Consider the following 24,116-nt stretch of genomic DNA (forward strand, 5'->3'; position numbering starts at 1 on the left):
TAATATTTTTGTATCTATCTTTTCAATATTTATTATGCATTTCTTTCATGTATTCACAAAAACTGCCTATGCAACATGGAATAATTAGGATAAAGAATATTTTTGCCATCCTCCATGTTAATAAGAAAATATATAGTATTTCCCCATTTTATATACATTTGATTTTAAACAAATATTGGTTCCACAAGTCTTTACCTGCAATTCCAAAACCCAACCAACTTTGGAAATTAATCATTTTTGCCTAAGTTTGAGGATTAAACTCACTGGATGACAAAATTTGTTATGAACTGATATGAGATTATTTATTGCTTTTATTTATTCAACATCATAAAAATAATCATAGAGACATTCACATGTTAGATTATAGAATTCTGCTTCCAAACACTCCGGAGGTATTAGGAAACCATGGTGCATGCAGTGAATCACCTTCATAAAATCTAAACATTCCAAGTGTCCCATTTGTTTTGGATAAAGGAATTTGGACCTGTATTTTATTTTATTTATTTACTTACTTACTTATTTATTTCGAGGATGTATTCCCTCTGTCCTCAAGGGTGTTTATCAAATGGATTAGACAGTATATATAGAAACGATTATGGCTCATTCTATTTAGCCTATTGATGTGATCTGTTGACTGGTAATAATCACCAAAAGCAAACTGACATCAACCTCAGTAAATCTCAACTTCTGCAAACATTCCTTATTTAAACAGTACTACTGTATCAACCAATCAATGCTAATTCAACCAGCAGCTTGTTTTGGTAGTTTTTCAACTAACAGTATAGTATATCAATAATATGTATGTCTATGCATCTATTACTTTATTCCATATCAGGCTTACTACAATGTCTTTGGTACATGATCTTACCCAAAAGTAGGTTTTTATTTTAAGGGCTTTGCAGATACTCTTTTAAGCTCTGTCCCTCCTCACCGCTGCATCATTTCCTCTGTCTTGGTTACTTCCCCATGACTTCCTGAGTGTTTTTTCCATGCCTGAAGCACGGAGTTCCTATCATGCGATCAGTGAGGCTTACAAGCACAACGATCCAGATAACTGCCCCATCATAACTTACTTTGTTCTGATGATTTAAAATGAGAACTATTTCCTCCTAATTACGAGAATTGCTCTTACATTTCAGAATATCAAAGACCCTTCTCTTACATCTTCAAATATTCCAACAAATAATTCCTCTCCAGTCTCAAAAGATTCAGATTCAACAAAAATTTCTTGAATACCAGTAACATTTATTGAGAAATACTCTGTTGCAGATGCTGATCTAAGAAACTCTCATCCATATATTCACTTACTCTTCACAACTCCGTAAGGGAAGTATTAGAGTTATTTCCATTTTACAGATAAGAAAAGGGAGGCACACAGAGCTTAAATACTTTTCTCAAGGTCATGTAGTTAAACATGAGCAGTGTGACTATGAAGCCAACAATGTTAATTAGCCTCTACTTCAACTGCTTATTATGGACTGAGTACTGTGCCAAACCTTTCACAAACTGTGTTTTATTTAATCCTCAAAATGCCTGTAATATATGTTATTTTATGGAAAATAAACTTATATGTAACAAAACCGTAGATTAAACAAAATATAAATTACAAACATGAAGCTAAAACCAAGAAAACCTAACTCTCAATTCAGTGCTCCTTCTATGACATCATTGAGGGATGTTACCCACACGGATGCAGAAGATAAAGGAAGGAACAGTCTAGTATTGTTGAACCGCCATCATGTTCCAAACACTTCATATATCTTATAACATAGATTCCTCTCAACAACTCTGTGAGGTATATTAATCCCATTTGATAGATTATGAATTTAAGGTTCTAAGAGGTTAAATAAATTGCCCAAGATTAAATGACTGAGCTAGGATACAAACACAGATTAGCCTGGTCCAATGCCAAAAGTTTTCTTTTGAGCAGGAATGTGTCAGGAGGGAAAGAAAAGTGGACTAACAAGGAAGGAGAAGGTGAGGGAGATCATGAGATTTTTGTGGCACCCTCTCTTTCCTGTAACTTTCCTAGTAAACTTCTATTCCCTAAGTTTGCCAAACATACCCTTTCCCAAAGACTCTGTCTGCCCTAGTCTTTTTTTTTTCCTTTCCGTTGTATCTCTTTTGGTCTCTTGGGCTCCAGCTTCAGAGCCATCCCAAAGCATCAGAAAGGAGGAGAGAAAAATAGGGACTACAGGAGGGAGGGGCAAGATAAAAGAACTTCCTGCTTGGCAGCATTCTCTGATCATGGCAGGAAGAAGAGGTGGAGTCTCTGCAGCACCTTTCTTTGTCCTGATGCTTCAACTTTCTTTTATATACACTCCCTAAGTCTTTTTTCAAACCAATCTCATCATTTAGGAGGACCTTGAGTCAAAGACATCAGAATAAAGTGAGTGGATTTTGTTACTGGCTACATGCCTCGTAAAGTGGTCAGTTCTCTCATGTTTATTTTCTGTCCAGTACATTCATATTTTTATTCCTCCCTACACCTAATAAGACCCAAACCTCTATCAACAGTTTTCTTTTTATCCTAACCTGAGGACATTTTGTCATTGCTTTTTTAGAGAGAGAGGAAGGGAAAGAGAGAAACATCGATGTAAAAGAGAAACATTGATTGGTTGACCAGACAGGGGATTGTATGTGCTGGGACCAGGGAACAAACCTGCAACCTAGGTATGTGCCTTGACTGGGGATGGAACCTGCAACCTTCCAGTTATGGGATGATGCTCCAACTAATTGAGCCACATCAGCCAGGACTCAACATTTTCATATCTGCAGATCAACATTGCTTTTCATCTTTTTACTTGTACCTGGTCTCTTTATTTATTCATACTCTGTCTGTCCTCCCTACTCCTTTTATGATCGCCCATTCTTAGTCTGTTCTTTCTATATCATAGTTATCTGTACCTAATCTTCTCTCATTGGATCTGTTGTCTATATAGCAAATTTAGTCTACCAAATATCATTCATCTTATCCACAGAAGATCCTCTGCATGTAATCTAGTTTCCTCACGTTTTATCTGGTCCTTGTGGATCTATTTACTCTTCTACATTTGATGCCTGTTTTCCTTACACATTATTCCAACTCTGCCAAGTACTTTGGTAATGCATTTAAATTCTCTACTTCGGATCATTTCTATACAACTCCTTTTTGCATTCTGCCTTCTTTATATTCCACTCCCATAATCTATTCATCTATTCTGCCCATTACATGCCTTTCTCCATTTTCCATCTATGCATGCATCCATACAACCATTATAATACCTTTAATAATCAGTTACTAAAGCAGACACTATAACAGGGACTATTGTCAAAAGGAGAGACAAAAATACTGGTAATTATATTTGTTAAAATATAGAATTGGAACAGTAGTGAGAGGAACCCACCAACAATGAAGAGGAAAGGACAAAAAGGATGCTAATGTCTCCGTGAGGAGACGCCACATGAGCCAAGACTTGAAGGCTCACTAGGAGTTAGCCGTGCAGCGTGAGTAAAGCTACAGAGGTAACACACACGCTATCTGGCAAGAGCTACAGGGTATAAAATACAATGAAGGCTGTGGCAACAGTTAAGGTTTTGGTGATAGCAGTGACAGGTCATAAAGTACTTATACATGTTGTTAAATAACTTGAACATTATTGTGTAAATGATGGTTACAACGGAAGGGTTTTAAGTAGGGGATTAAAATAGTCAGATTCAATCTTTAAAGGAGAGACTATAGGCAGTGAGACCAATTAGCAATCCATGCGTGAGAGGCTAATCTTCCGTTCAAGTGTGCAGAGCATCAAATGTGAAGGTAGAAAAGATCAAAGGATAGGCAGAAAGGTCTGGGGCTAAGAGGGTTCAGTGCACAATGAGTGGAATATGAGGCAGGCATTGAGAAAGAACTAAGGCTAAGGTTATGAATGATGATTGCACTTTCAAAATTCCCATTTTTGAAGCTAGTATATAATGTAGGAATAGGTATGGCAGCTTAACTTTTCAGGGATGAGAAGATGAAGCTGTGTCCTTACCACTAGGTTATGAGTTTCCTGAAGACTGAGCATATGTCTTATTTACATTTTATGTACCACAACTCTTAGCCTGTGGTCTGGAATATAGTTGATTCACCATAAATTTTGAAATAAATAAATTGTGGGTGTGGATGGAAAGGATGGGAGTGATGGTAAATATAATCCAGGGATACGGGTATTTTGCAGTTGCATTGAACACTCTAGCATTGAGATATGCCAAGGGTTCAAGTATTGAGTAATACTCAGTGTTAATCACAGAGCATAAAGAAAAGAAAAATACAAGTATAAAGCATTAGCACGTTTGATGTTTTATTTTCCATATATAAATGAGATATACAGTATTTGTCTTTCTTTGTCTGTCTTATTTCACTTAGTAGAATACCCTTAAGGTTCATCTATGTCATTACAAATGACAAGATTTCCTTCCTTTATATGGATGAATAATACTGTGATATATATACATATACATCTGTATATATAATGCATATTATTACAATATTATACATTATACATAATATATATATATTAGTTATAGGATGAATAACTTCTGGGGTAGACATTTCACAATATATACTTGTATCAAATCATCACATTGTACTACTTAAATTTATACAATGTTATATGCCAATTATATATCAATAAAGCTGGAAAAAATAAATTTCAGGTTGAAGTCTGATTGTGAGCACATTTGGCCCCTGCTAACCTCATAGAGGTTAAGCCTGCGAACAGTCCTAAGACTAAAAAAGTAAAGAATCTCCTGATGGGAAATTGCACCCAGATGTTCAGCTGTTCTGCCCCCCATCCTTCTTTCTAATCTCTGTATTTCCTTCCAAAGCTACAACCATGCAGAGGCAATAGGGATGCAATAACATTTTCTTCATATCAACTCCCATGTGGAAATATCAACATTAGATCCAGAGGCTTGCTGTTTGAAAAGGGCAAATTTTATTTTTGATGTCAAGGTAAACAAAGAGAGCACTCTACTACATGTATGCTTTTATATTGGTCTCGATACTGTCAAAATAATTAACCAAGGATGCCATTAGACTAGGTGACTTTAACACTTTGGTAGCCTGCATGAGTAAGCAAAATAAAACTTAACCCAGAGTCAATTGTAAAGGCACTCATATCTGAGAAAACAAATAACAATCACAAACAACCAACTAGGTCTTCCCAAACAAGGCTATCACTTAAGCTATGACCAGTCAAAGAACGTCCTTGCTGTACTTCCGCGTCTGCTCTATAGAAGACTTGCCCCAAACTTCTGTCAAGGGAGGGCACCTAATGACTTCCAGTTTGGTACTAACTGATTTTAACTGATGTTTGTTCAAATAAATTCTTGAAAATTTTAATGTGCCCCAGTTTAACTGAGCTACAGGGTATAAAATTTGAGAATCACTGGGAATCTCAGTTATTCTGCCATCCAGAATCCACTTCTTAATATGACTTCCAGGTGGGTCCCAGATACTCCTTTTAAGTACCAGGTTATGTAAGACTGCACTCTACAGGTGCTGACCTCTTGGGGTTTTACCTTGTTCCCTTGTAGTAGATGACCTGCTTCGCTAGCTGAGACTCAAAGATTCTCTTTCTTGGATGTAAATCCTGGATATATCTTACAGTTCCTCCTTCATTTGCCTGAATATTTTGGAAGCTCTGAGGTCCTGAGTTCCTGGTTCCACCTCTTACTATCTGTGTGACCTGGAATGTCACTTAATTATGCCTTAGTTTCCTCAGGTGTTAAGTGGGGTTACAACTCCAGATTAAATGAATTAATATCTATAAAATTTTTAGAGCGATGACTGTACTAACAATACATAGCAACTACCTAATTGTGTTATATGTTATTGTTATTCCTCCAATATGTACCTTATTTCCTCAAAACAGGCTATAATCCAGCTTGCAGACAAACTTTCATATTAGGGCATCCCAGATTCTCTTACTATTTTTATTTTTTATCTGTGTTCTCCAGGGACCAAGTAGTGTCATCTTTACCTGATGCTTATCAATATATGCTTCTCCAAAGGCCAGAACAGATTCCTCAGCTCAGTGATAAATGATGTGTGACACATACATTGCATTTTAACAATATAAACCCCGATGCTTCCTGAAGACACCCTATTCTCCCTGCTGAAGGACAGTGTGCAAGAACAACCCCATGGAAAAGAGGAACCAGAGTGGGAGAGTCACTGAGTTTGTGTTGTTAGGCTTTCCAGCTCCTGAGGCACTGCGAGCATTGTTGTTTGCCCTCTCTCTGTTGGCCTATGTGTTGGTGCTAACTGAGAACACACTCATCATTATGGCAATTAGGAGCCACCCTTCCCTCCACAAACCCATGTACTTCTTTCTGGCGAATATGTCCTTCCTGGAGATCTGGTACGTTACTGTCACTATTCCCAAGATGCTAGCTGGCTTTGTTGGGTCCAAACAGGGCCATGGACAGCTAATCTCCTTTGAAGGCTGCATGACACAGCTCTACTTTTTCCTGGGTCTGGGTTGCACTGAGTGTGTCCTTCTGGCTGTTATGGCATATGACCGTTATGTGGCCATCTGCCACCCTCTCCACTACCCTGTCATTGTCAGTGGCCAGCTGTGTGTACAGCTGGCAGCTGGCTCCTGGGCTGGAGGTTTTGGTATCTCCATGGTTAAAGTTTTTCTCATTTCTCGCCTCTCTTACTGTGGCCCCAACATCATCAACCACTTTTTCTGTGATGTCTCCCCATTGCTAAACCTTTCATGCACTGACATGTCCACAGCAGAGCTTACAGACTTTGTCCTGGCCATCTTCATCCTGCTGGGACCACTCTCTGTCACTGGGGCCTCCTACATTGCCATCACTGGTGCTGTGATGCGCATTCCTTCAGCTGCTGGGCGCCATAAAGCCTTTTCCACCTGTGCCTCTCACCTGACTGTGGTGATCATCTTCTACGCAGCCAGTATTTTCATCTATGCCAGGCCAAAAGCACTTTCAGCTTTTGACACCAACAAGCTTGTCTCAGTACTTTTTGCTGTCATTGTACCATTGCTCAACCCCATAATTTACTGCTTGCGCAACCAAGAGGTCAAGAGAGCCCTACGCCGTACTCTGCACTTTTACCAGGGGCAGGATACTAGGCCTGGGAAAGCTAACAGAGATGGGTAGAAGGGAGGTGCTTAAGTCTTAGAAAATGTTCTTAAGCTTAGGATCTATGTCTTCTATGAAGTCAAGAGGAGCTTCTAGGGCCTAAATTAGGGAGTAGAATTTCAAAGGCAACATCAAGGAACTAGTCCAAGAGGAGGAAGAGGGATTGAAAGCTAGCAGCTAGCAGCTGGATTTCTACTGGATTTACACAGAGCAGGTTTATGCGTCATGCATTCTGGTCAGGTGGAAAAGGTTGACTGAGCAGAAGACATGACTAAACTTTAATATTTAAACAAACAAAAGCAAAACTGGCATCTCTCTACATGGCTTTTCCTGGGCTTGCTCTTGGTGTTAGTTCTGAAACAGGTGTAGAAAAAAAGAAGCGGAAGGAGGAAGCCATTCAGGGAAGCACAGGCTTCATTATGGAAAAGCATCAGGAGACTCTCTTCTAGCCACAGGCCACTGGCTGCAGCCCATGAGGTCACAGAGATCAGGAGGTGATCATTCTGGTGTGAATTACAAGGCAAGGAGATAGGAAACTAATAATGTTTGTATTGGCAACATATCACCTCCTGGGCTGCAGGGGTTTTAGCTTCATTTTCTGATTTACTGTGGTCAGTGTACACACTGAACTAGTGGCTGAATGAGGATGTTTATTTAATCTTGTGTCTCTGATTAGATGGCAAACTCCATGGAGGCAAGGATCACATTTTCTTATCCATCATCTTATTACCATGACCCAGGACAGTGTTCTAGCACATGGTGGCTATGAAGAAACACAAAAAATGAATACAATTTGGAGGCATGTAGGCAAGGCACGTGTATCACACCTACAGATAGGATTAGCAGGTGCAGAAACTAAACCCTTCATGCTTCACTAGAGTATGGGAAGGTACAAATTGGCTCAGCCTTGCTGGAAGGAAATTTGGTAGTTTGTATCATGAACACTAAAAATGAAAAAATCGTGATTCAGAAAGATTTATATAGATACACATATAATATATAAGGTGTAAATTATTTAAGCAACTTTTTATTTGTAGAAGTTTGTCATATTTCTGTGTTTTTGTTGCTATAAATGAAATGCACTGACATGTCCTCTTTGATACCCGGTCATCACGACCACAGGTTAATGTGTGCAGCTGGTGGCTTCCTCCTATATGACTGGTTTCATGATCACTGTGATGAAAGTCTGTTTCATTTCACATGTCACCTTCTGTGGCTCCAGTATCATGAACCACTCATACTGGGACATCTCACAAATCCTCAAAGTGGCCTGCAAACACATGTCCACAGCTGAGCTAGTGGGCTTTGCTTTTGGCTGTTGTCAGTCTTGTCTTCCGTCGTACCATCACCATCTTCTCCTGTTTGCATTGTCTCTACTATTCTTCATATACCCTCCACCCAGGGAAGGGAGAAAGCCTTCTCCACCTGTGCATCCCATCTCACTGTAGTCATACTTTATTACACAGCCATGGTTGTCATGTATGTTCAGTCCAGAGCTATTGCATCATTTAATTCCAACAACCTAAGTTCAGCCGTATATGCAGCTCTCATTCATATGCTAAATCCCTTCTTCTACCATCTTAGGAACCAGAAATCATGAATGCTATCAAAAAAAATGTGGGGTTTGGCCAGTGCCTCCTGCTGAGACCTGCTGCCTTGAGGAGGAAACAGTATCACAGCAAGGATGACATTCCCATGACACTTATCACAATTCTGCATATTAGCTTGCTCTGTAGGTCTGGATTCTTAAAGTCACAGCATAGGAAGGGAGAAAAAAATTAAAAGTTGAAACATGATAGTATGTATTGCTTTAATCTTGAACTCATTTCTCATTACAGGGATGGGATGGGAAACTATTTCTCAATAGTTTTACAAGAATGAAATAATCAGTATTACTGCAACTTTTGCAGTTGATATGTGTCCTTTGAGACACTCTCTTTTGGGCTCTTAAATTCTTGTAGCTTTCCATGATATATTGTGACTATTATCAGCAAACTAATGGAATGTTATTACATCGGTATATGTCTGAGCTGAAATCCTCAACACATCAGTATGTGCTACATACAAAGTAGGTAAAAACCAAATCCAAAATTTTCTAAGACAAGTGTGAGTGTTAGATATCATTGGAGGACCTGCTGCCAAGATAAGGAAATGTAGTGTATTAGGGAGAATTCTACAAAATTGCCCAAACTGAGACTAAAATGTTAAAGAAATAATCAAAAAGGGCCACCTTGACTTTATATCCTGTCTATTTTGAGTGGAAGTCCCCTATTATTTGTCTCCCATTTTTGACCTAAGTTACCTTCAACATTATGTAACATTCCCAGGCTAATCTTTCTTATACATTGCTCTTATAATGATACTCTACTATTTAAGAATTCTCAATTTGAAGAGAATTTTTAGTTATTATTTTGGAATTATTCTAGCATTCAGGAATCCCATCTACATCATTTCAACTTGCCTTTTTACTGATCCTCAATATGAAACATTCATTTTGTCATTGGTCACCTTAATGTACTCAATAAGTACATTATACTAATTCTTATCTTGCCTAATTCATTCAGTCATTCATTCATTTAACATTTTTTGTGCCCTTATTCCTTGTCAAGCACTCTAATAGCCTGTGAGAATATAATTCTCAACAACAACAAAAACAGATACAGATTCTTCCCTCAAATAGCTATAATGAGTAGCAAAAATAAAGACACAATTACCTTTAGAGTTATAAGTGTAATGATGCGAGTACAGGGTACTATGGAAGTAAGTGGTAGGTAGACCTAGGGTAAGCAGAGAAAATGTTCCAACAGGAGGAGCATCTAGGAACATGAGGGAATTTGACAGATGTTAAATTGTGGACAGTAGTGAAGGTCAGGGTTATAGAGATAAGGAAAGCCAAGAATCAAGAGAGAGATAATGACACATCCACAGACCTAAAAGATGATTAGCACAAAGTCACCTAAGAAGTAAGGGTTCACACGAGGAAGTAGATTCGTGTTTACCAATCCAAATCTAACCAATCTGTGAATTTTCTCTTATTAGATAGGTTTATGGATACATAATAAGTTCCACAGAAGCATTTTCAGATTCTGCAAGTACTAAATCTTCACTTTGTAGTGTTTCTATCAGGTGAATGGCAGTCACTGATAGCGTGAAGCAAGAACAAGGTGAATTCATTTTGAATATTGAGCCTTGACTACAGCCATTTTTTTCTAAATAACCAACATCAGTATGTGTTTGACTTCCTCCTAGACTGTGAGTTCTTTTAGATGAGAAACTAACCTTATTCCTCTTGAATCAATAACATTGGCCATAGTCCCCAACACTGTAGGTACCTGTTATAAGGTAACTGCTACTTCTCACTCTCCAGTTACCTATTCTCTGCACTCTTGTGCCGCATCTCCCAGGGGGTGAAAGCAATTGATCCTATGGACAGTAACACTCTGGCTCTGTTGGCCTCTGGCTTCCAATTAGGTTGGGTCAATGGGAAGCATCAGCAGGAAACTGAAGGTTGCCAGGAAAGAGATGATGAGGAATGATTCCCTGCTTCCCTGGGTTCTGTGACTCTGGCAATGGCTACAACTCCTGCAACAGGGGTTCCCCTTTCAAGGCTGCTGCTGTCACTGGGTGTCTGCACTGCCAGTCCTGTGGCTCAATATCCTTGCCAGTTGTCTTCACCTCACCCAACCTTGGTGGATAGTTGTGACACTTAACTCTACTCCAAAGTTTCAGCAGAAATTGTTCTCTGTTTCTCACTGGATTCTGACTGTATATGACATTTAATAAGTATTAGTCAAATTGAAATAAACTTCAGTGGAAGTGCTTGGAATAAATATACCACTTTAAAAACTGACATGGGTTTAGATTTTGAAATAAGAAACATAACCTAAGTAAACCTCATTTTCTACTTAAGTGTGATATATGACAGAACTTGAATTAAAATACAAGACCATTTGTTCCACATTTAATTTTTAAGTATTTGTCCATAAATAATTTCCACTTATCTTCCATCCACATAGTACTGCCAATTTGAATAGATTATGAAGTGTCTGAGCTAACACATTCAGCAAATTTAAACTCAGGCATTGAATATTCATGTTGCACCCAGCTTTTCTGCAATTTATCATAAGACTCTGTATGCCACTAGAAAGCTCTTAGTTTCTCACAGAACCAGTGTACATTTACTGCATAGAACTATTTTTTTACTTTTTCCCTTTTAGGTTGCACTTCTCTTATCAGTGTAAAGCAGACTATATCTTAAGATCTATAGAGGAATTTCCCCAATTTATTTTCCTACATAGTTCTAATTCAGTCCCTCAGCTTACTGGCTTCTAATAAATAGTATAATCAGACTTTTAAAATGGCTTCACTGGCAACTGGGTAAGTGGGAAAATAATGGGCGAGTAGATGGTCTTGGGAGACAAATATTTAGCTTAAGAACATGGCATTACCATCAAGAGGTTATTAAAACTTCAATTTTTTTAGTTTGTTTCCAAATCTGTGAAATGTCTATCTTCAAAAGTTATTATGAAGATCAAATGAAAATGAATATATGTGAACACATCTGGCACAGAGTTTGACACATACTATTCTAAATTATTCAACAAAATACAAGATAAACAGAATTGATCATAAGATCTTTAAAAGTCAGCTGGAGTTTCAAGTCTTCCATGATGCTTTCCATGTTTTCCAGCTTCCAGCTGGTGCTGATTTACCTCACACCTGTCAGGGAGAAATGATCTCTAGTTGTGCCTAACTCCTGTTCAGTGTGACAATGTCTTAGCCTTAACATTCTTCCAGACTTTTCCTTAGATTGGTAATTATTCAAATACACATAGCATTTCTCATACTAGATTTTAAGTTTCTTATATCATAGGTATCTCTTTATAATAGTTACTAAAAACTATTTCGACTTACTATGTGTTCAATGGCCAATAGATATTTAATGAATATATCCCTGTCTGATGTGTCATATTTTCAATTGAGAGACACAGCATCCTACTGTCCCATTTTGGGGGGCATAGTTCCAATTTTAAATATTTGGTTTTCTATAACTCTTCCAATTTTTAGACTGAGGCAAACATCATGGATGAGTTCTTCATATACATTTCAATAGTTTCTAACATGCTGAGGCTGGAGAGGTTAACACCACAGTTCTTAGGCTTTCATTTATGTTTAGATTCTTGTTTGATGCACATAAGTGAGATTTTCATTCACACATAAATCACATCCAAAGGAAGGCAGACTGTGGTACATTGCTTTAACTGATGGGGACTACGGACAAAGTCTGGGAGCAAACAGATTCTAGTTCTTCATTCCTGACGATGAGGCAGCAGCCATAGCTGCTGTCTCTATTATGATGGAAACAAGGGAGGCTGAGGGTTTGAAAGTTGTTCCTGGGGTTCTGTCTAAACACAGGTACCTACTCCAGCCATCTTTATGATTTTGCCAAAATCAAATTCTCTTTCTGCTTAAACCAAGGTGAATTCTATTATCTGTAACAGAACAATGACTGACACAATCGTTCTGGAAAAATTGTTACTTACCCTGAACCTTGTTTTTTTTTTGTTGTTTAGAAACTGCGAGTGTTTACAACATTTTATAGAATTGTTACAGGCATTAAATTAGGTAATGTGAAGTCTTTTGCATAGAGCAGGAACACAACTGATAATGTTATTCTCTATTTTCTGCAAAGAATTGCTCCTATGTATTCACAGATGTCTTCATGGCTCTACTGATGGCAACCTTCACATTTTTTAATATAGAGATGACCTTCGTCGTTTGATTGACTGGGGTGTTTTGGGGTAAAAATTTAGTATATGTGCTGCCGAAGCAAGCACCGTTTTGGGGTAAAAAAATTAAAGTTTAGAATGATTCAAAGATTTCAGGCATGAGAAATAGAATGGATAGTTTAGTCCCTAAAGCATCTGGAATTAATCTAGAATTTCAGTGTTTCAGCCCATGATAATAAAATGAATCAAATCAATAAATTTTATTACTACTGAGAAACAGAGTTCATTATGAAGGTACATGGAAAATATCATATAAACCCTTACAATGGATGGATGATGAAAATAACCAGGTAAATACAATAACAACTATTTTTCTGTTGAATTTAGTATTCATTCATCTAATTTTAATTTTTATAAAGTACTGATTAAATGAATAAATTGATATGCTGCTTATAACTCTGCTTTTAATAACAATAAATTCAGAAATAAAAAATTATCTTTTTTCTTGCTTATGAATTTTAATCCAGAAAACAAGTTCACACAAATGTATTAAAGCACTCTACCTATAAATACACTTAGGTTTGTTGTCTTATCTCTAAAAGAAAGGTATTTAACAGGGAACTAAGAAAATCTCCTACTATTGGACAATAACCTTCAGTGCTGTCACCACACTGCTCTTTTCAGAGGGAGAGATACACAGAGGGGATGCTACAGGCAAAGACACATTCCAGCACACATTAGATCTGTGTCCTCAGTCTCCTAATCGGCGAGTAGCCCTGGGCCAAATCTGAGACACAGGTCATTTCTTGTTCCACTGGCCAAACTCTTAGGCTTTGCAAAGTCTGAGCAATCTCCTTATACTTTCCCCCTAATCGTGGCCTTCAAAGTCTCACAGCTCTGATAATGAAACTCTGACAGAAGGCCTGGAAGATTCAATTAGGGGAAAGAGAAGGTTTCAACCTCATGCTTAGCATAGAGATGCCATTAGCCACCTGCTCCATGTGTCCTTTGCCTTGTCTCCCGCCCACCTTGGCTTTGAATCCTCACTTGGTTTCTTCTCAGATCGCTGAGAATGGGCATTCCTCCTTCTAAACTGATTCCTCAAGTTATTCTCAATAACTATTCACATGAGATGCAAAAGAGAAGAGCAATGCAAAACAACCCACAGGAAAGAGCCAAGACAAAGATAAAGATAAAATCGCTCAAATTGACTATTGCTAAACTTTCTTTATGCACCAAAGTTTGATTTCCTAGCCCTATGGGCAGCTGTTTGTCTTTGCTGCTTAGGAGTACTGTTCTCTTGAGTGGAGGGGGTGGAGAGAAAGTTGTGTTCCTCCCTAGAGCTTAGTATGTACCATCAACACTGTCAACTCATCTTTCGTGTGTTTTAATACTCTCACTAGCAACCCTTCTGCATAACAGTAATGTTTTAAAGTAATAGGTTATGAATAATAATTGCTTCCCAGACAACCAGAAAGATGAAGGAAAATCAAGACTTGAGACTAGTATTAGGATCAGTAACCACAGTGATTTGCCACAGAACTGTTGCTGTTCTGTTTCTCTATCTGATAATGATCTAGTATTATCTCTGTTGAGCCTTGGGGATCACTAGGGAAAGTTTTCTATCTTCTTTGTCATTGTTGCTCTCCAAAATCCTAGAGCATTTGTGACTCGGATCCCCAAGGATATATGTCTTTTAAAAAATAGTAGTTGTCCCTGCTGAGCAGTGGGCTCATTGCCTCCTGGATCTCTTCAGCTGTAGGTTCTGCCTGGATGAGGACTGTGGGAGGACTCAACATACAACACCAACCCACCTTCAGTGGGTGCAGAGAAATAGGGAATGACAGGAAAGAGAGAGAGAGACAGGAGTGGGAAAGGATAACACTGAATAAGTACAGAGGAAAAAAACTATATAAGACAGAAATTTTATCCCCCATTTTGGGCTCATATTATCCAGCAAGGCATCTAACAAGCCAAAAAGTAAACTTTGAATTCTCACTTTAGAAGTCTAACCATAAATATGAATTGAGGTGATGTTGCATTTTCCTTTAATCAATAGCAGAATAATTTTTCATTTCTCTCTAAGTCATCTGGACCCCAGAATCTTTCCTAGGTGACGAGAATCACAAAAGCGTGCAATTCTTGAGTTTCACAGAGAAGAAATTTTCCAAGGTTTAGATTAGACAATTTAAAGTCTCTCCTCTTTCTCTTTTTACTTTGTTTCACATCATTTCTCTGCAACTTCTTTTAGGTGCGGACACAGAAACTCATGGCCAAATTCTCTGGAACACCTCTCCATAGATCTGACCACTGGACAACTCAAACAAGATCTCTAAGCCAACATTCAAACAAGATGGCCTACTTCACACAGGTGCCTAAAGAGAAATAAATAGAAAGCACTATGGTGAGTCATTTGGTGTTAAATGTCTCACATAATTTGCTTGATAAGTGCCAATCACTCATCAAGAATTGGGCTAGCTATTAGAGATGAGACAGACAAGCTGAAAATAGAATATGATTAGTATTTTTTAAGGAATTCACAAATCTAGGAGTGGTGACCGGTAAATAAATGACACATGTTACGGTGAAATGAGGCTCTGATGTGCAAAATATTACAAAACCAGATAGCTGGGGTGATGGGCAGGAAGTGGTGATAGTGGGGGTGGTTAGGGATGGTTTAATAGTGAAGATGAGTATGAGTAGGCATTTGCCAGGTTGCAAGAGTTAGAAAGAATTTCAGGCAGAAGACAGAGTATGTACGACTGCAAAGATAGAGTTTGAGGAGAATGTGGTATTGAAGGACTTCAGATTCTTTAGTGTGGCTTGTGCTTGGGCTGAGATTCTGGCAAGAGAAGACTATTCGGGTATTAGGAATGTGGAGTTCAGATCATGAGGCACTGGCTATGCAATGTAAGTAAAGAGTTTAGATGAACAGTAGCCACTGCAGGATTTGAACTGGGAGTCAAGGTTTATCTTTATATTCTAGCACGATCACTTGGTCTGGAGACAGGAATACTTTTTAGTATCTACACGTACTGTGTAAATGGATAGTAGACCTTTTGCCACTCTCTGTTGGCTCCCAGCCCCTTGCAGTGCATGCCTACTTTATCTTCACTGAGACTTGAACTTTTGAGTTTCTTTTCCATTTTACATTCCACTCTAATTACAAAACACCTCTCCCGTTGTTTGCACTACTCTCCTTGTTCTCTTGCAAGCAACTCTTTCTTCTTGAGAAAACCTATTTCCCTCCTGTAGTATCTTTCAAATAACACACATCAATTCAGTCCCTTCTCTGACTGAGCCCCTCCTTTGACTGAATCAACACTTTCATCATAATAAAGACCTTCAGAGTAGGGAAGTAGGCAGCAACTGAATGGAATACAGGTCAGTGGCTGGACCAGAGGTCAATGTACAGTCAGGGGCGGGGGGGGGGGGGGTGTCAGGTAGATTCTGACTTTAGACATATATGGGGGTTGAGGTAAAAAAATCACAAATATTAGAAGGTCTTGACTCCTGTATGGACATGGGGAGTAAGTTGCTTCGGAAAACAACTTGAAAACATATTATGAGACAAATCAGGTTTGGGAATGTTAGATTAATCACAAAGGCTCAGGTTGGGTGTAAAGGCTAAATTCAGAAGTGAGTTTGGACATAAAAGACTGGAAGTAAAAGGAATATTAATTTCAGTGTGAGGATCAGAGCATGTTATCAGGATAGTGGGCAAGATGGTAGAGAAATAGGGAAAGGGCAGACTGCGAATTCACTGCGGCAGTGAGCACAGACAGGTGGGAAGCAATTCTTAAACAAGGAGGATTGTAGCATAGTAGTCAGTATATATACACTTTGGAGACAGATAGTCTTAGGCTATAGTACCATTCTGCCGATTTTTAGGGTTAAAGGTGTGGAGGTTGGTGTGAGGGGAGGGCTGAGGGAGTGGGAAACTAAAAGTAGCGTTTTAAAGATGAGAAAGATCTGTATATTACCAGCAGGGTAGCAGCAGTAGAAGGTGAGCAGTCAACGGAAAGAAAAGAAAGGGATCGACTGACTGTACAGTGTTCTAAAGCAGATACAAAAATGTGACCAGTAAAGAAAAATCATTTTTAGGAAGACAGATAATTGATTGACCATCTTTAAAAGTTATAGAAAATGACTCTGAAGAATCTGCTGGAATAAGAACAATCTGCTAGAAGCATTCTGAAAACATTAATAAGATCAGGTTTCTCAACAAACACCTCAACACCTTCCAATCCACTTAGAGTAAAAGTCGACATGATTACAGCTGCTTTAAAGGACAAGGCAATATGCTCATCATCATCTCCCTCACCCCTTCCTTCTCCCACTTCATTTCTTCCTTCCATTTACCCTGCTCCAACCACACTGGACTCCTTGCTGTTCCTCACACTGTACCTCACCTTAGGGTCTTTGCACTACCTATTCCCTTTGTGTGGAAAGCTTTTCCATCCAAAATCCGGATGGCTGATGCCTTCTTCATGACTCTGCTCAATGAGGTTTATCTCGATCAGCTATTTAAAATAGGAACTTGCCACTACTCCATGCCCTCCTGATTTTCCTTGACTGACTCTATTTTCTCCATTGAACTTATCAATTTCTACATTTATATGTTTGTTGTATTTATCTGAAGTCTTGACATAGGTTGTATTTACAGCTTCTATCCCTCCACTGGGATGTAACTTCTTAAGACTAGGGCTTTTGGGCTGTTTTTGTCTGTTTTGTTCAGTGAACTATTCAAGCATCTAGAATAATGCCTGCACATAGTACATGCTCAGTGAATATTTATGAAAGAATGAAATTAATATACAGAAAGACATGAGATTTTGGAGAGATGAGTTTCAGGAGAAATGAGATGTAAAGGAGATAGAGGGAATGGTCTTAGAAAAGAAGTAAGGAAGAAATGAGAAGACATGTGAGAAGGTAAGCATAATGATTTGGTTGTGGGAAGCTGAATGAATACACATCTCATAGTCTGATTTGTCTTTGTAAAATAAGGGGTGAAATTGTCTGCTGAGATTTGGAGGAAGGAGTAGCATGGTGAATTGGAGAGCAGAGGCATGAATCTTTGGGAACAGTGGAGAGTGAAATGATTTAATGTGGGATAGCCAGACATTGTTTGTGACCCAGTTAACTAAAATGTATGGCGATATCACCTGTCTCTTTTGTGATTTTTTCTCCAGCAAAATCTGAGGCCAGCTAACTAGGTGCAGATTTTAAACGCCACCTCTGAAGGAAGCGTTAGGACCTTCCTAACATGCATCTTTCTTATGGCTCTATCTCACTGGACTATGATGACTTGTTTACTTGTTTTATCTCCTCAAGACTTTGAATCTGGAAATATGACTTTTTGATCTTTATATTTTCAATGTGCAATGTGACACCAGGCCCCCCACAAACATATTCAATAGATCTTTATCTTAACAACAAATGGTGCTATAAATTTGCATTCATAATTTGTTGAATTTTCTCTTTTTTAACTTCTAAGGGAATTGAAGTTTAGATAAGTCGAGGTTTGCTTCATATTGTAAAGTCAGTAAGAGATGAATCAGGCACTAGCATTTAGGTCTTCCAATCATTTCTTCCAGTGGTCTGTATTTTTTTTTTTTTAATGCTTTAGGACATTTTCAATATTGGGACTCCTTTACTGCATGTTGAGTCTCTTACTATGTTACTCTTTTGTTTTCTATGATTCCTGAGAAATCAGACATGAATGAGTGTATGTTCACATGTAAACATTCCTTCATACACTTGCTATGTTCAGATTTAGGCTATGTGCTTCCATACTGCCTCACACTTGTTGGTCCAAAACGACCTGGCTGAAGAGATGTGTGAAAATTAATTAAATGATAATTCTGTTTAGTGGAGGAAGAAGTCAAGTTTGCATTCTGTTTTACTGTGGCCACTATTCCAATTCATATAACCAACTGCTTTATTGTATGTCTGGGTGTTTAGGCCAGGAAGTACATGTAAATCAGAAACAATAACTAAACATTGAGGACATTCCACATCTCATTCTTCCTTCCCATTCCCTAATTGTGCATTTCCCTTTCCGGATCATCTCTGTTGGACTCCTTCAACAGTATTTCCCTTTCTTTAGATTAATTTTATTTATAATAACAAGCTAACTTTCATCTCTACTTTCCTCTTTCTTCTAGACTCACTTGTGAAGAAACTTTTTAAAAAAATTTCAATTCTCTCCTCAGATCATATTGAGCCCTAGGAAGCGCAGGATCCTTATGAGTTGCTGAATCCCCAGACTCCCCACCTCCAAGGCAGTTCCTTAAATGAAACTTGCTTTAAGCAATGTCCATAATAAGGAAGAGTTTCAAAGTCAAGGAATAGATGGCATTAATGAAGTAACATTTCTTCTTGCAGTGAAATATCTTTGAAGAAGATGCAGATGAATGCACAAATCAATTTGGGATCAAATGTGAACTTTTATATACATAGAGAGTATGTATACAGGAGGAGCAAAAGATAATAGTTATTTATGTAATTATTAGTAATATAGAGAATAGTTATAGATGCATATATAACATTATTATTATTATTATTATTATTATTATCAGGAGCCATTGAAGAAGTTGAAATGTATTTAATTATTCTAAGAGAGCAGACATTCCTTTAATCAATTTTGTAAGCCATGATCCTGAAAATAGGCAGAGAATTGTTAAGCACCTTTGCCATATTTTTCAAAAGACAACAGAGCTGAGGAGTAGGCTAGAGTCGGCAATTCTCCTGGCCAGAAGGGCCTTTTCCAGTTAATATTCTGCTTTTATTTTCTCCAGATCTTGAACTTCCCTGCTTCCCTGCCCGGCTTCCTGGACCATCCTTGGCACTTATCCCAGTCATCATGACCTCCTGCCATATAGCTGCCCCTGAAAGCTGGGCATGTGCCAATAAGGCAAGTATTTCCTCCAAGGAATACTGAAGACCTCTTTCTGACCCAGATCCAGAGGCTTGAACTCTGAATCCAACCTCGTGATGCTGTGTTAAGACTCTTTTTAAAATCAATTACAGTGACATACAATACAGGGCTGGGGGAAAGGAGGGTTGCAGGCATTGCTATGGAAATTAATATAGTAATTAAGAAATAAGAATACAAGAATAAACTCTGTGTTTTGTGTACTCACAACTGTAAACCACTTTTGTCCCACTCTGCACATTAGTTTCAGGTGTAAACATAGTTGTTCACTAACTTTGTGTCTGTGGTGGATTTTGTTTTTCAGTTCCTGTTCAGACACTTGATTTTCCAGAGAGGATCTTATGGCCTCTTGTGACTCCAAAGTCATACTATAGGACTAGATTATGGCACTAAGGTTTAGTTTAATGATAAAATTCCTGTTGCCTAATGACTCCTTGTAGCTAATGTTGATCTTACTCTTCAGTTTGGTGCTATTATCATTAAATCTTTGTATTTTGATGTCCTAACCATGTGGAAGAAAAATATCACTCATATTGGTGAGTTCATCCTGGTGGGTTTCCGTGCTTCCCCTTGGCTTCAGGTTCTGCTCTTCTTCCTCTTCCTGATCACTTACTTGTTTGTGCTGTTGGAGAATTTAGTCATCATTCTCACTGTATGGGTCAGTGCATCCCTGCACAAGCCCATGTACTATTTTCTGGGCACCATGTCCTTTCTGGAGACCTGGTACATATCTGTCACAGTCCCCAAGATGTTGGCTGGATTCCTACTTTGCCCCAATACAATCTCCTTCCTGGGATGCATGACCCAGCTCTACTTCTTCCTCTCACTTGCCTGTACTGAATGTGTGCTGTTGGCTGCCATGGCCTATGACCGCTATGTGGCTATATGTTGGCCTCTTCGATATCCACTCATGATGACCACCAGATTTTGTGTTCAGCTGATCATCAGTTCTTGGGTAAGTGGCTTCTCCATTTCCATGGCAAAGGTATACTTCATCTCCCAAGTTGCCTTCTGTGGCAATAACATCATGAACCATTTTTTCTGTGACGTGTCTCCCATCCTCAAACTGGCCTGCATGGACTTTTCTATGGCTGAGGTGGTAGACTTTGCACTAGCCATCGTCATCCTTCTGTTTCCTCTCTCAGCCACTGTCATTTCTTATGCCTTCATTGTATCTACCATCCTGCACATTCCCTCATCCACTGGGCAGCAGAAGGCCTTCTCCACCTGTGCCTCGCACCTTACAGTGGTGGTCATCTTCTACACAGCTGCGATCTTCATATATGTTCGACCTCGGGCCATTGCTTCATTTGATTATAATAAATTGATCTCGGTCATATATGCAGTCTTCACTCCCATGCTCAACCCTATCATCTACTGCCTGAGGAACAAGGAGGTCAAAGATGCCATCAGGAAAACCATGGGAAGTGGTCGAGCCCTTTTCTTGAGAGATTCTCTTTGCTGAAGAAGCTCAGACATTCCTTCTCTTTTCATCATTTGACGGAACCTCAAAAAACACCTTCATTTGGTGCAAATGTGTAGTTATAAAAATACAGACATAGTACAATAATTTAAGGAAAAGTAGCCAGATACCAAAGAAATCCTCTTTTGTGTTAGGCCTTATTTTGTGTTTCTTTTGATAACACAGTGAGTGGAATAATCAGAACTCTAAGAGACACATGAGGGAGGACCAAAAAAGAAGAAGGAATTATCTCTAGAGGGAGGGCCCCTTGCCATACAGGCTTCCCCCATTAGGTGAGTGTTCTAGGAACCAATCTGTATCAGTGTACCAGCTGGCATTGTTGTGAGAGGCTCCGTTGGCTTCGTGAATTTCTTTGTAAACTCTTTCAACACATTTGCTCATTTCATGATGGGTGATTTCTGAGTGCACCTGCCCACACCATGATGAGTGTTCAGTTTTTGACTAAAATGGCATGACCCTTGTGTCTCATCCTCCCTATTCACCTGATCCTATTTCAGCAACTTTTTTTTGGTTTCCCTGGATGTGGAAGCAGTGAAACCATTTGTCAGAAACACTAAAAGGTACTGAAATCAATGAGTTCAAGAACTGTTTTGAGCAGTGGGAAAAACATCTCAATAGGTGTATTGCAAGAAATGGAGAGTACCTCGAAGGTCTCTGAAGTTAAAACATGTTAACATAAATACACAATTTTTTGCAAATATATTCCAGTTTTATTTGGTTCCCCCCTTGTATATTACTAAGAGTTGAAAAGTAATTTATTCCTTAATGAAGATTGTATTAAGAAATATCATTATTATCCAACTAGTTTTTAAGAGTTTTATTTGTGAGATGTTTCCATTTTGATTTTGCTTTGTTTTAAATGTCCACTCTGTCTTAGAGAACACAGAGAGGTTCCACTGTAGTTGACTTCATGGCTATGAACTGTGTATTGCTTCCATGGGCATTAGAGGACTGGTTCCTTTTATAATCAACTGACTTTGTTGATATCTCATTTTAAATATTTTTTGGAAACACAGGAAAATATGAGAGATAAACGTCTTTGAAGTCTTCTTTATGTATAACTTTTCATGGTAGAAAGAAAAATAACTATGCATATTTGTATATATTTGTCTATATATAGTTATATATAATATAATATATACATAGAATTTAAAATTTCCAACAAAAGAAGGAAGATAAAGCATGAAATCATGTATGTTTATACATATATCAATATATATAAAATTTTATGCTTTCATTCTTTTCCTTTGTTGAGATTTCTATATATATAATTTCTTTTCTTGGATACAGTAGTCAGTGGCTGGACCCTAAGCAAAGCTAGTGGCAATTCATTAAAGCCTGGTCCTTTTTAGGTAAAGAGAGCATTGGCCTTGGTAAGAGACCAAATACTTGTTCTTAGATGGTACTTAGCTTGAATGAGTAGGATTTTCCCAAATTTCCCAGAAGATTCTCCTTCTCATTTGTTTTTATTTTAGTTTGGAAAGGTGATGCAATATCCTAAGAAATACTATGCTTTCCTGTAGGCATTATAAAATGATAGAAAAGCGATGGATTCTGTCTAGCTCTGAAACAATACTGGATGTATCAATTAAAGAAATATGGCCTGCCAAAAGTTGAAAGATAAGAGACATATTAATTTACCCCAACACTTTGGAAAACACATTTCATAAGGTTTAATAGGAGCATTGATGTATACACCATATTTTCTTCGTTTTGATTTATCTTGTAACTACATGTCTTTTCACTCTGCATTACGTTTTTATGTAAGGCAGATAAGATGGACTTAATTTCCGTTTGTATAGATTAAGATAATTTACAAACTGGTAGTTTCCAATTTATCTAAACTTATTGTATATTCTCCTGGCCTTCACTACTTTTAGCCTAAACACTGTATGTTCCTGATGATATGTACCACTTTCCTTTAGTCAAAAGTGCTGCTATGGATCGTGACTCACATAGACACTAAAAATAATAGATATGCTTTACTTCAAATCATATAATGTCTTATCCCAATGCTAGAATTTTCTAGTCTTTTTGTAAGAAATAGTGTTATGCAGTATATATACATATATATGCTCTAAAACCTTAATTAATCACTAATGGACCATTATTGCTATGTTGAAATCTTACAAGACTAGTTTTAGTCTTAAAATGCTTTTTAATTAGGGCAAAAAAGAAAAAAAAAAGATGGACACAGAAAGTAGTGTGGTGTTGCAAGAGGGAGGGGGGGTGGATGGAGGTGGAAGAGGGTATGGGGGGATAAATGGGAATGGGAAAAATACAATAAAAATTTTAAAAATAATAAAATGCTTTGTAATTTTACTTAAGCTGCCTTGGGGTCATTATAATTATAATTCAACTATCATCTATGTTATAGCCTGGCATTACTTTTCTGGTCTAAACCATCTTATTTTTAAAGTTTTCTATTTAGCTGTACAAATCCTCTCAGTTATTATACAAATCCGCTCTGTCCCCAGCTATCTTCTATTTTACTTGATCAGTTGAATTTCTGAGAGAGTTATCTTATTGGTTCTATAAGAGTACACTTTCTCCTTTTACTGTTACAGGTTTTGTTTCCATATGTCTTTATCTTAATTTTTAAAATATTTCCCTCTTAAATACTTTTAAAAATATAGAAAAGTAGAGAGAAGAGTATATGTGACAACTTTGTCTCCAACTCTGCCCTGGTTGCAAGTTTCACAGGGACCCTTAGATTTCAGGAGAAAGTTCACACCACAGAAGGAAAAGACATGGGCATGCTGTTGAAAGCCCCTGCTGGTTCCTTTGTCTTGAGGCTTTTTAAACTCTCTTTTGTGGGTGGGAACCCCAGAAA

General features: G+C 38.0%; 2 protein-coding genes across 4 annotated transcripts; both read left to right on the top strand.

Annotated features, from left to right (window-relative positions):
• The first annotated feature begins 2,608 nt into the window (after positions 1 to 2,608).
• On the top strand, positions 2,609 to 8,849 carry LOC112303575 (olfactory receptor 226). Its single transcript, XM_053925167.1, has 2 exons — positions 2,609 to 2,673; positions 5,983 to 8,849. The coding sequence occupies exon 2, from the start codon at positions 6,169 to 6,171 to the stop codon at positions 7,150 to 7,152; it is 984 nt and encodes a 327-aa protein (XP_053781142.1). The 5' UTR covers positions 2,609 to 2,673; positions 5,983 to 6,168; the 3' UTR covers positions 7,153 to 8,849.
• Positions 8,850 to 14,586: 5,737 nt separating this feature from the next.
• LOC123479603 (olfactory receptor 6B9) lies at positions 14,587 to 22,883 on the top strand. 3 transcript variants are annotated; one of them, XM_053925286.2, is made up of 3 exons: positions 14,587 to 14,621; positions 15,115 to 15,267; positions 19,664 to 22,883. In XM_053925286.2, the coding sequence occupies exon 3, from the start codon at positions 20,309 to 20,311 to the stop codon at positions 21,263 to 21,265; it is 957 nt and encodes a 318-aa protein (XP_053781261.1). In that variant the 5' UTR covers positions 14,587 to 14,621; positions 15,115 to 15,267; positions 19,664 to 20,308; the 3' UTR covers positions 21,266 to 22,883. The 3 variants fall into 3 exon arrangements, with proteins under 3 accessions (XP_053781261.1, XP_053781262.1, XP_053781260.1); XM_053925287.2 differs by having other exon boundaries at positions 14,606 to 14,682; XM_053925285.2 differs by lacking the exon at positions 14,587 to 14,621 and adding an exon at positions 14,631 to 14,893.
• The last annotated feature ends 1,233 nt before the right edge of the window (positions 22,884 to 24,116 follow it).

Source organism: Desmodus rotundus, chromosome 5 (genome assembly GCF_022682495.2).
Source record: "Desmodus rotundus isolate HL8 chromosome 5, HLdesRot8A.1, whole genome shotgun sequence".
In the NCBI taxonomy this organism is placed as follows: Eukaryota; Metazoa; Chordata; class Mammalia; order Chiroptera; family Phyllostomidae; genus Desmodus; species Desmodus rotundus.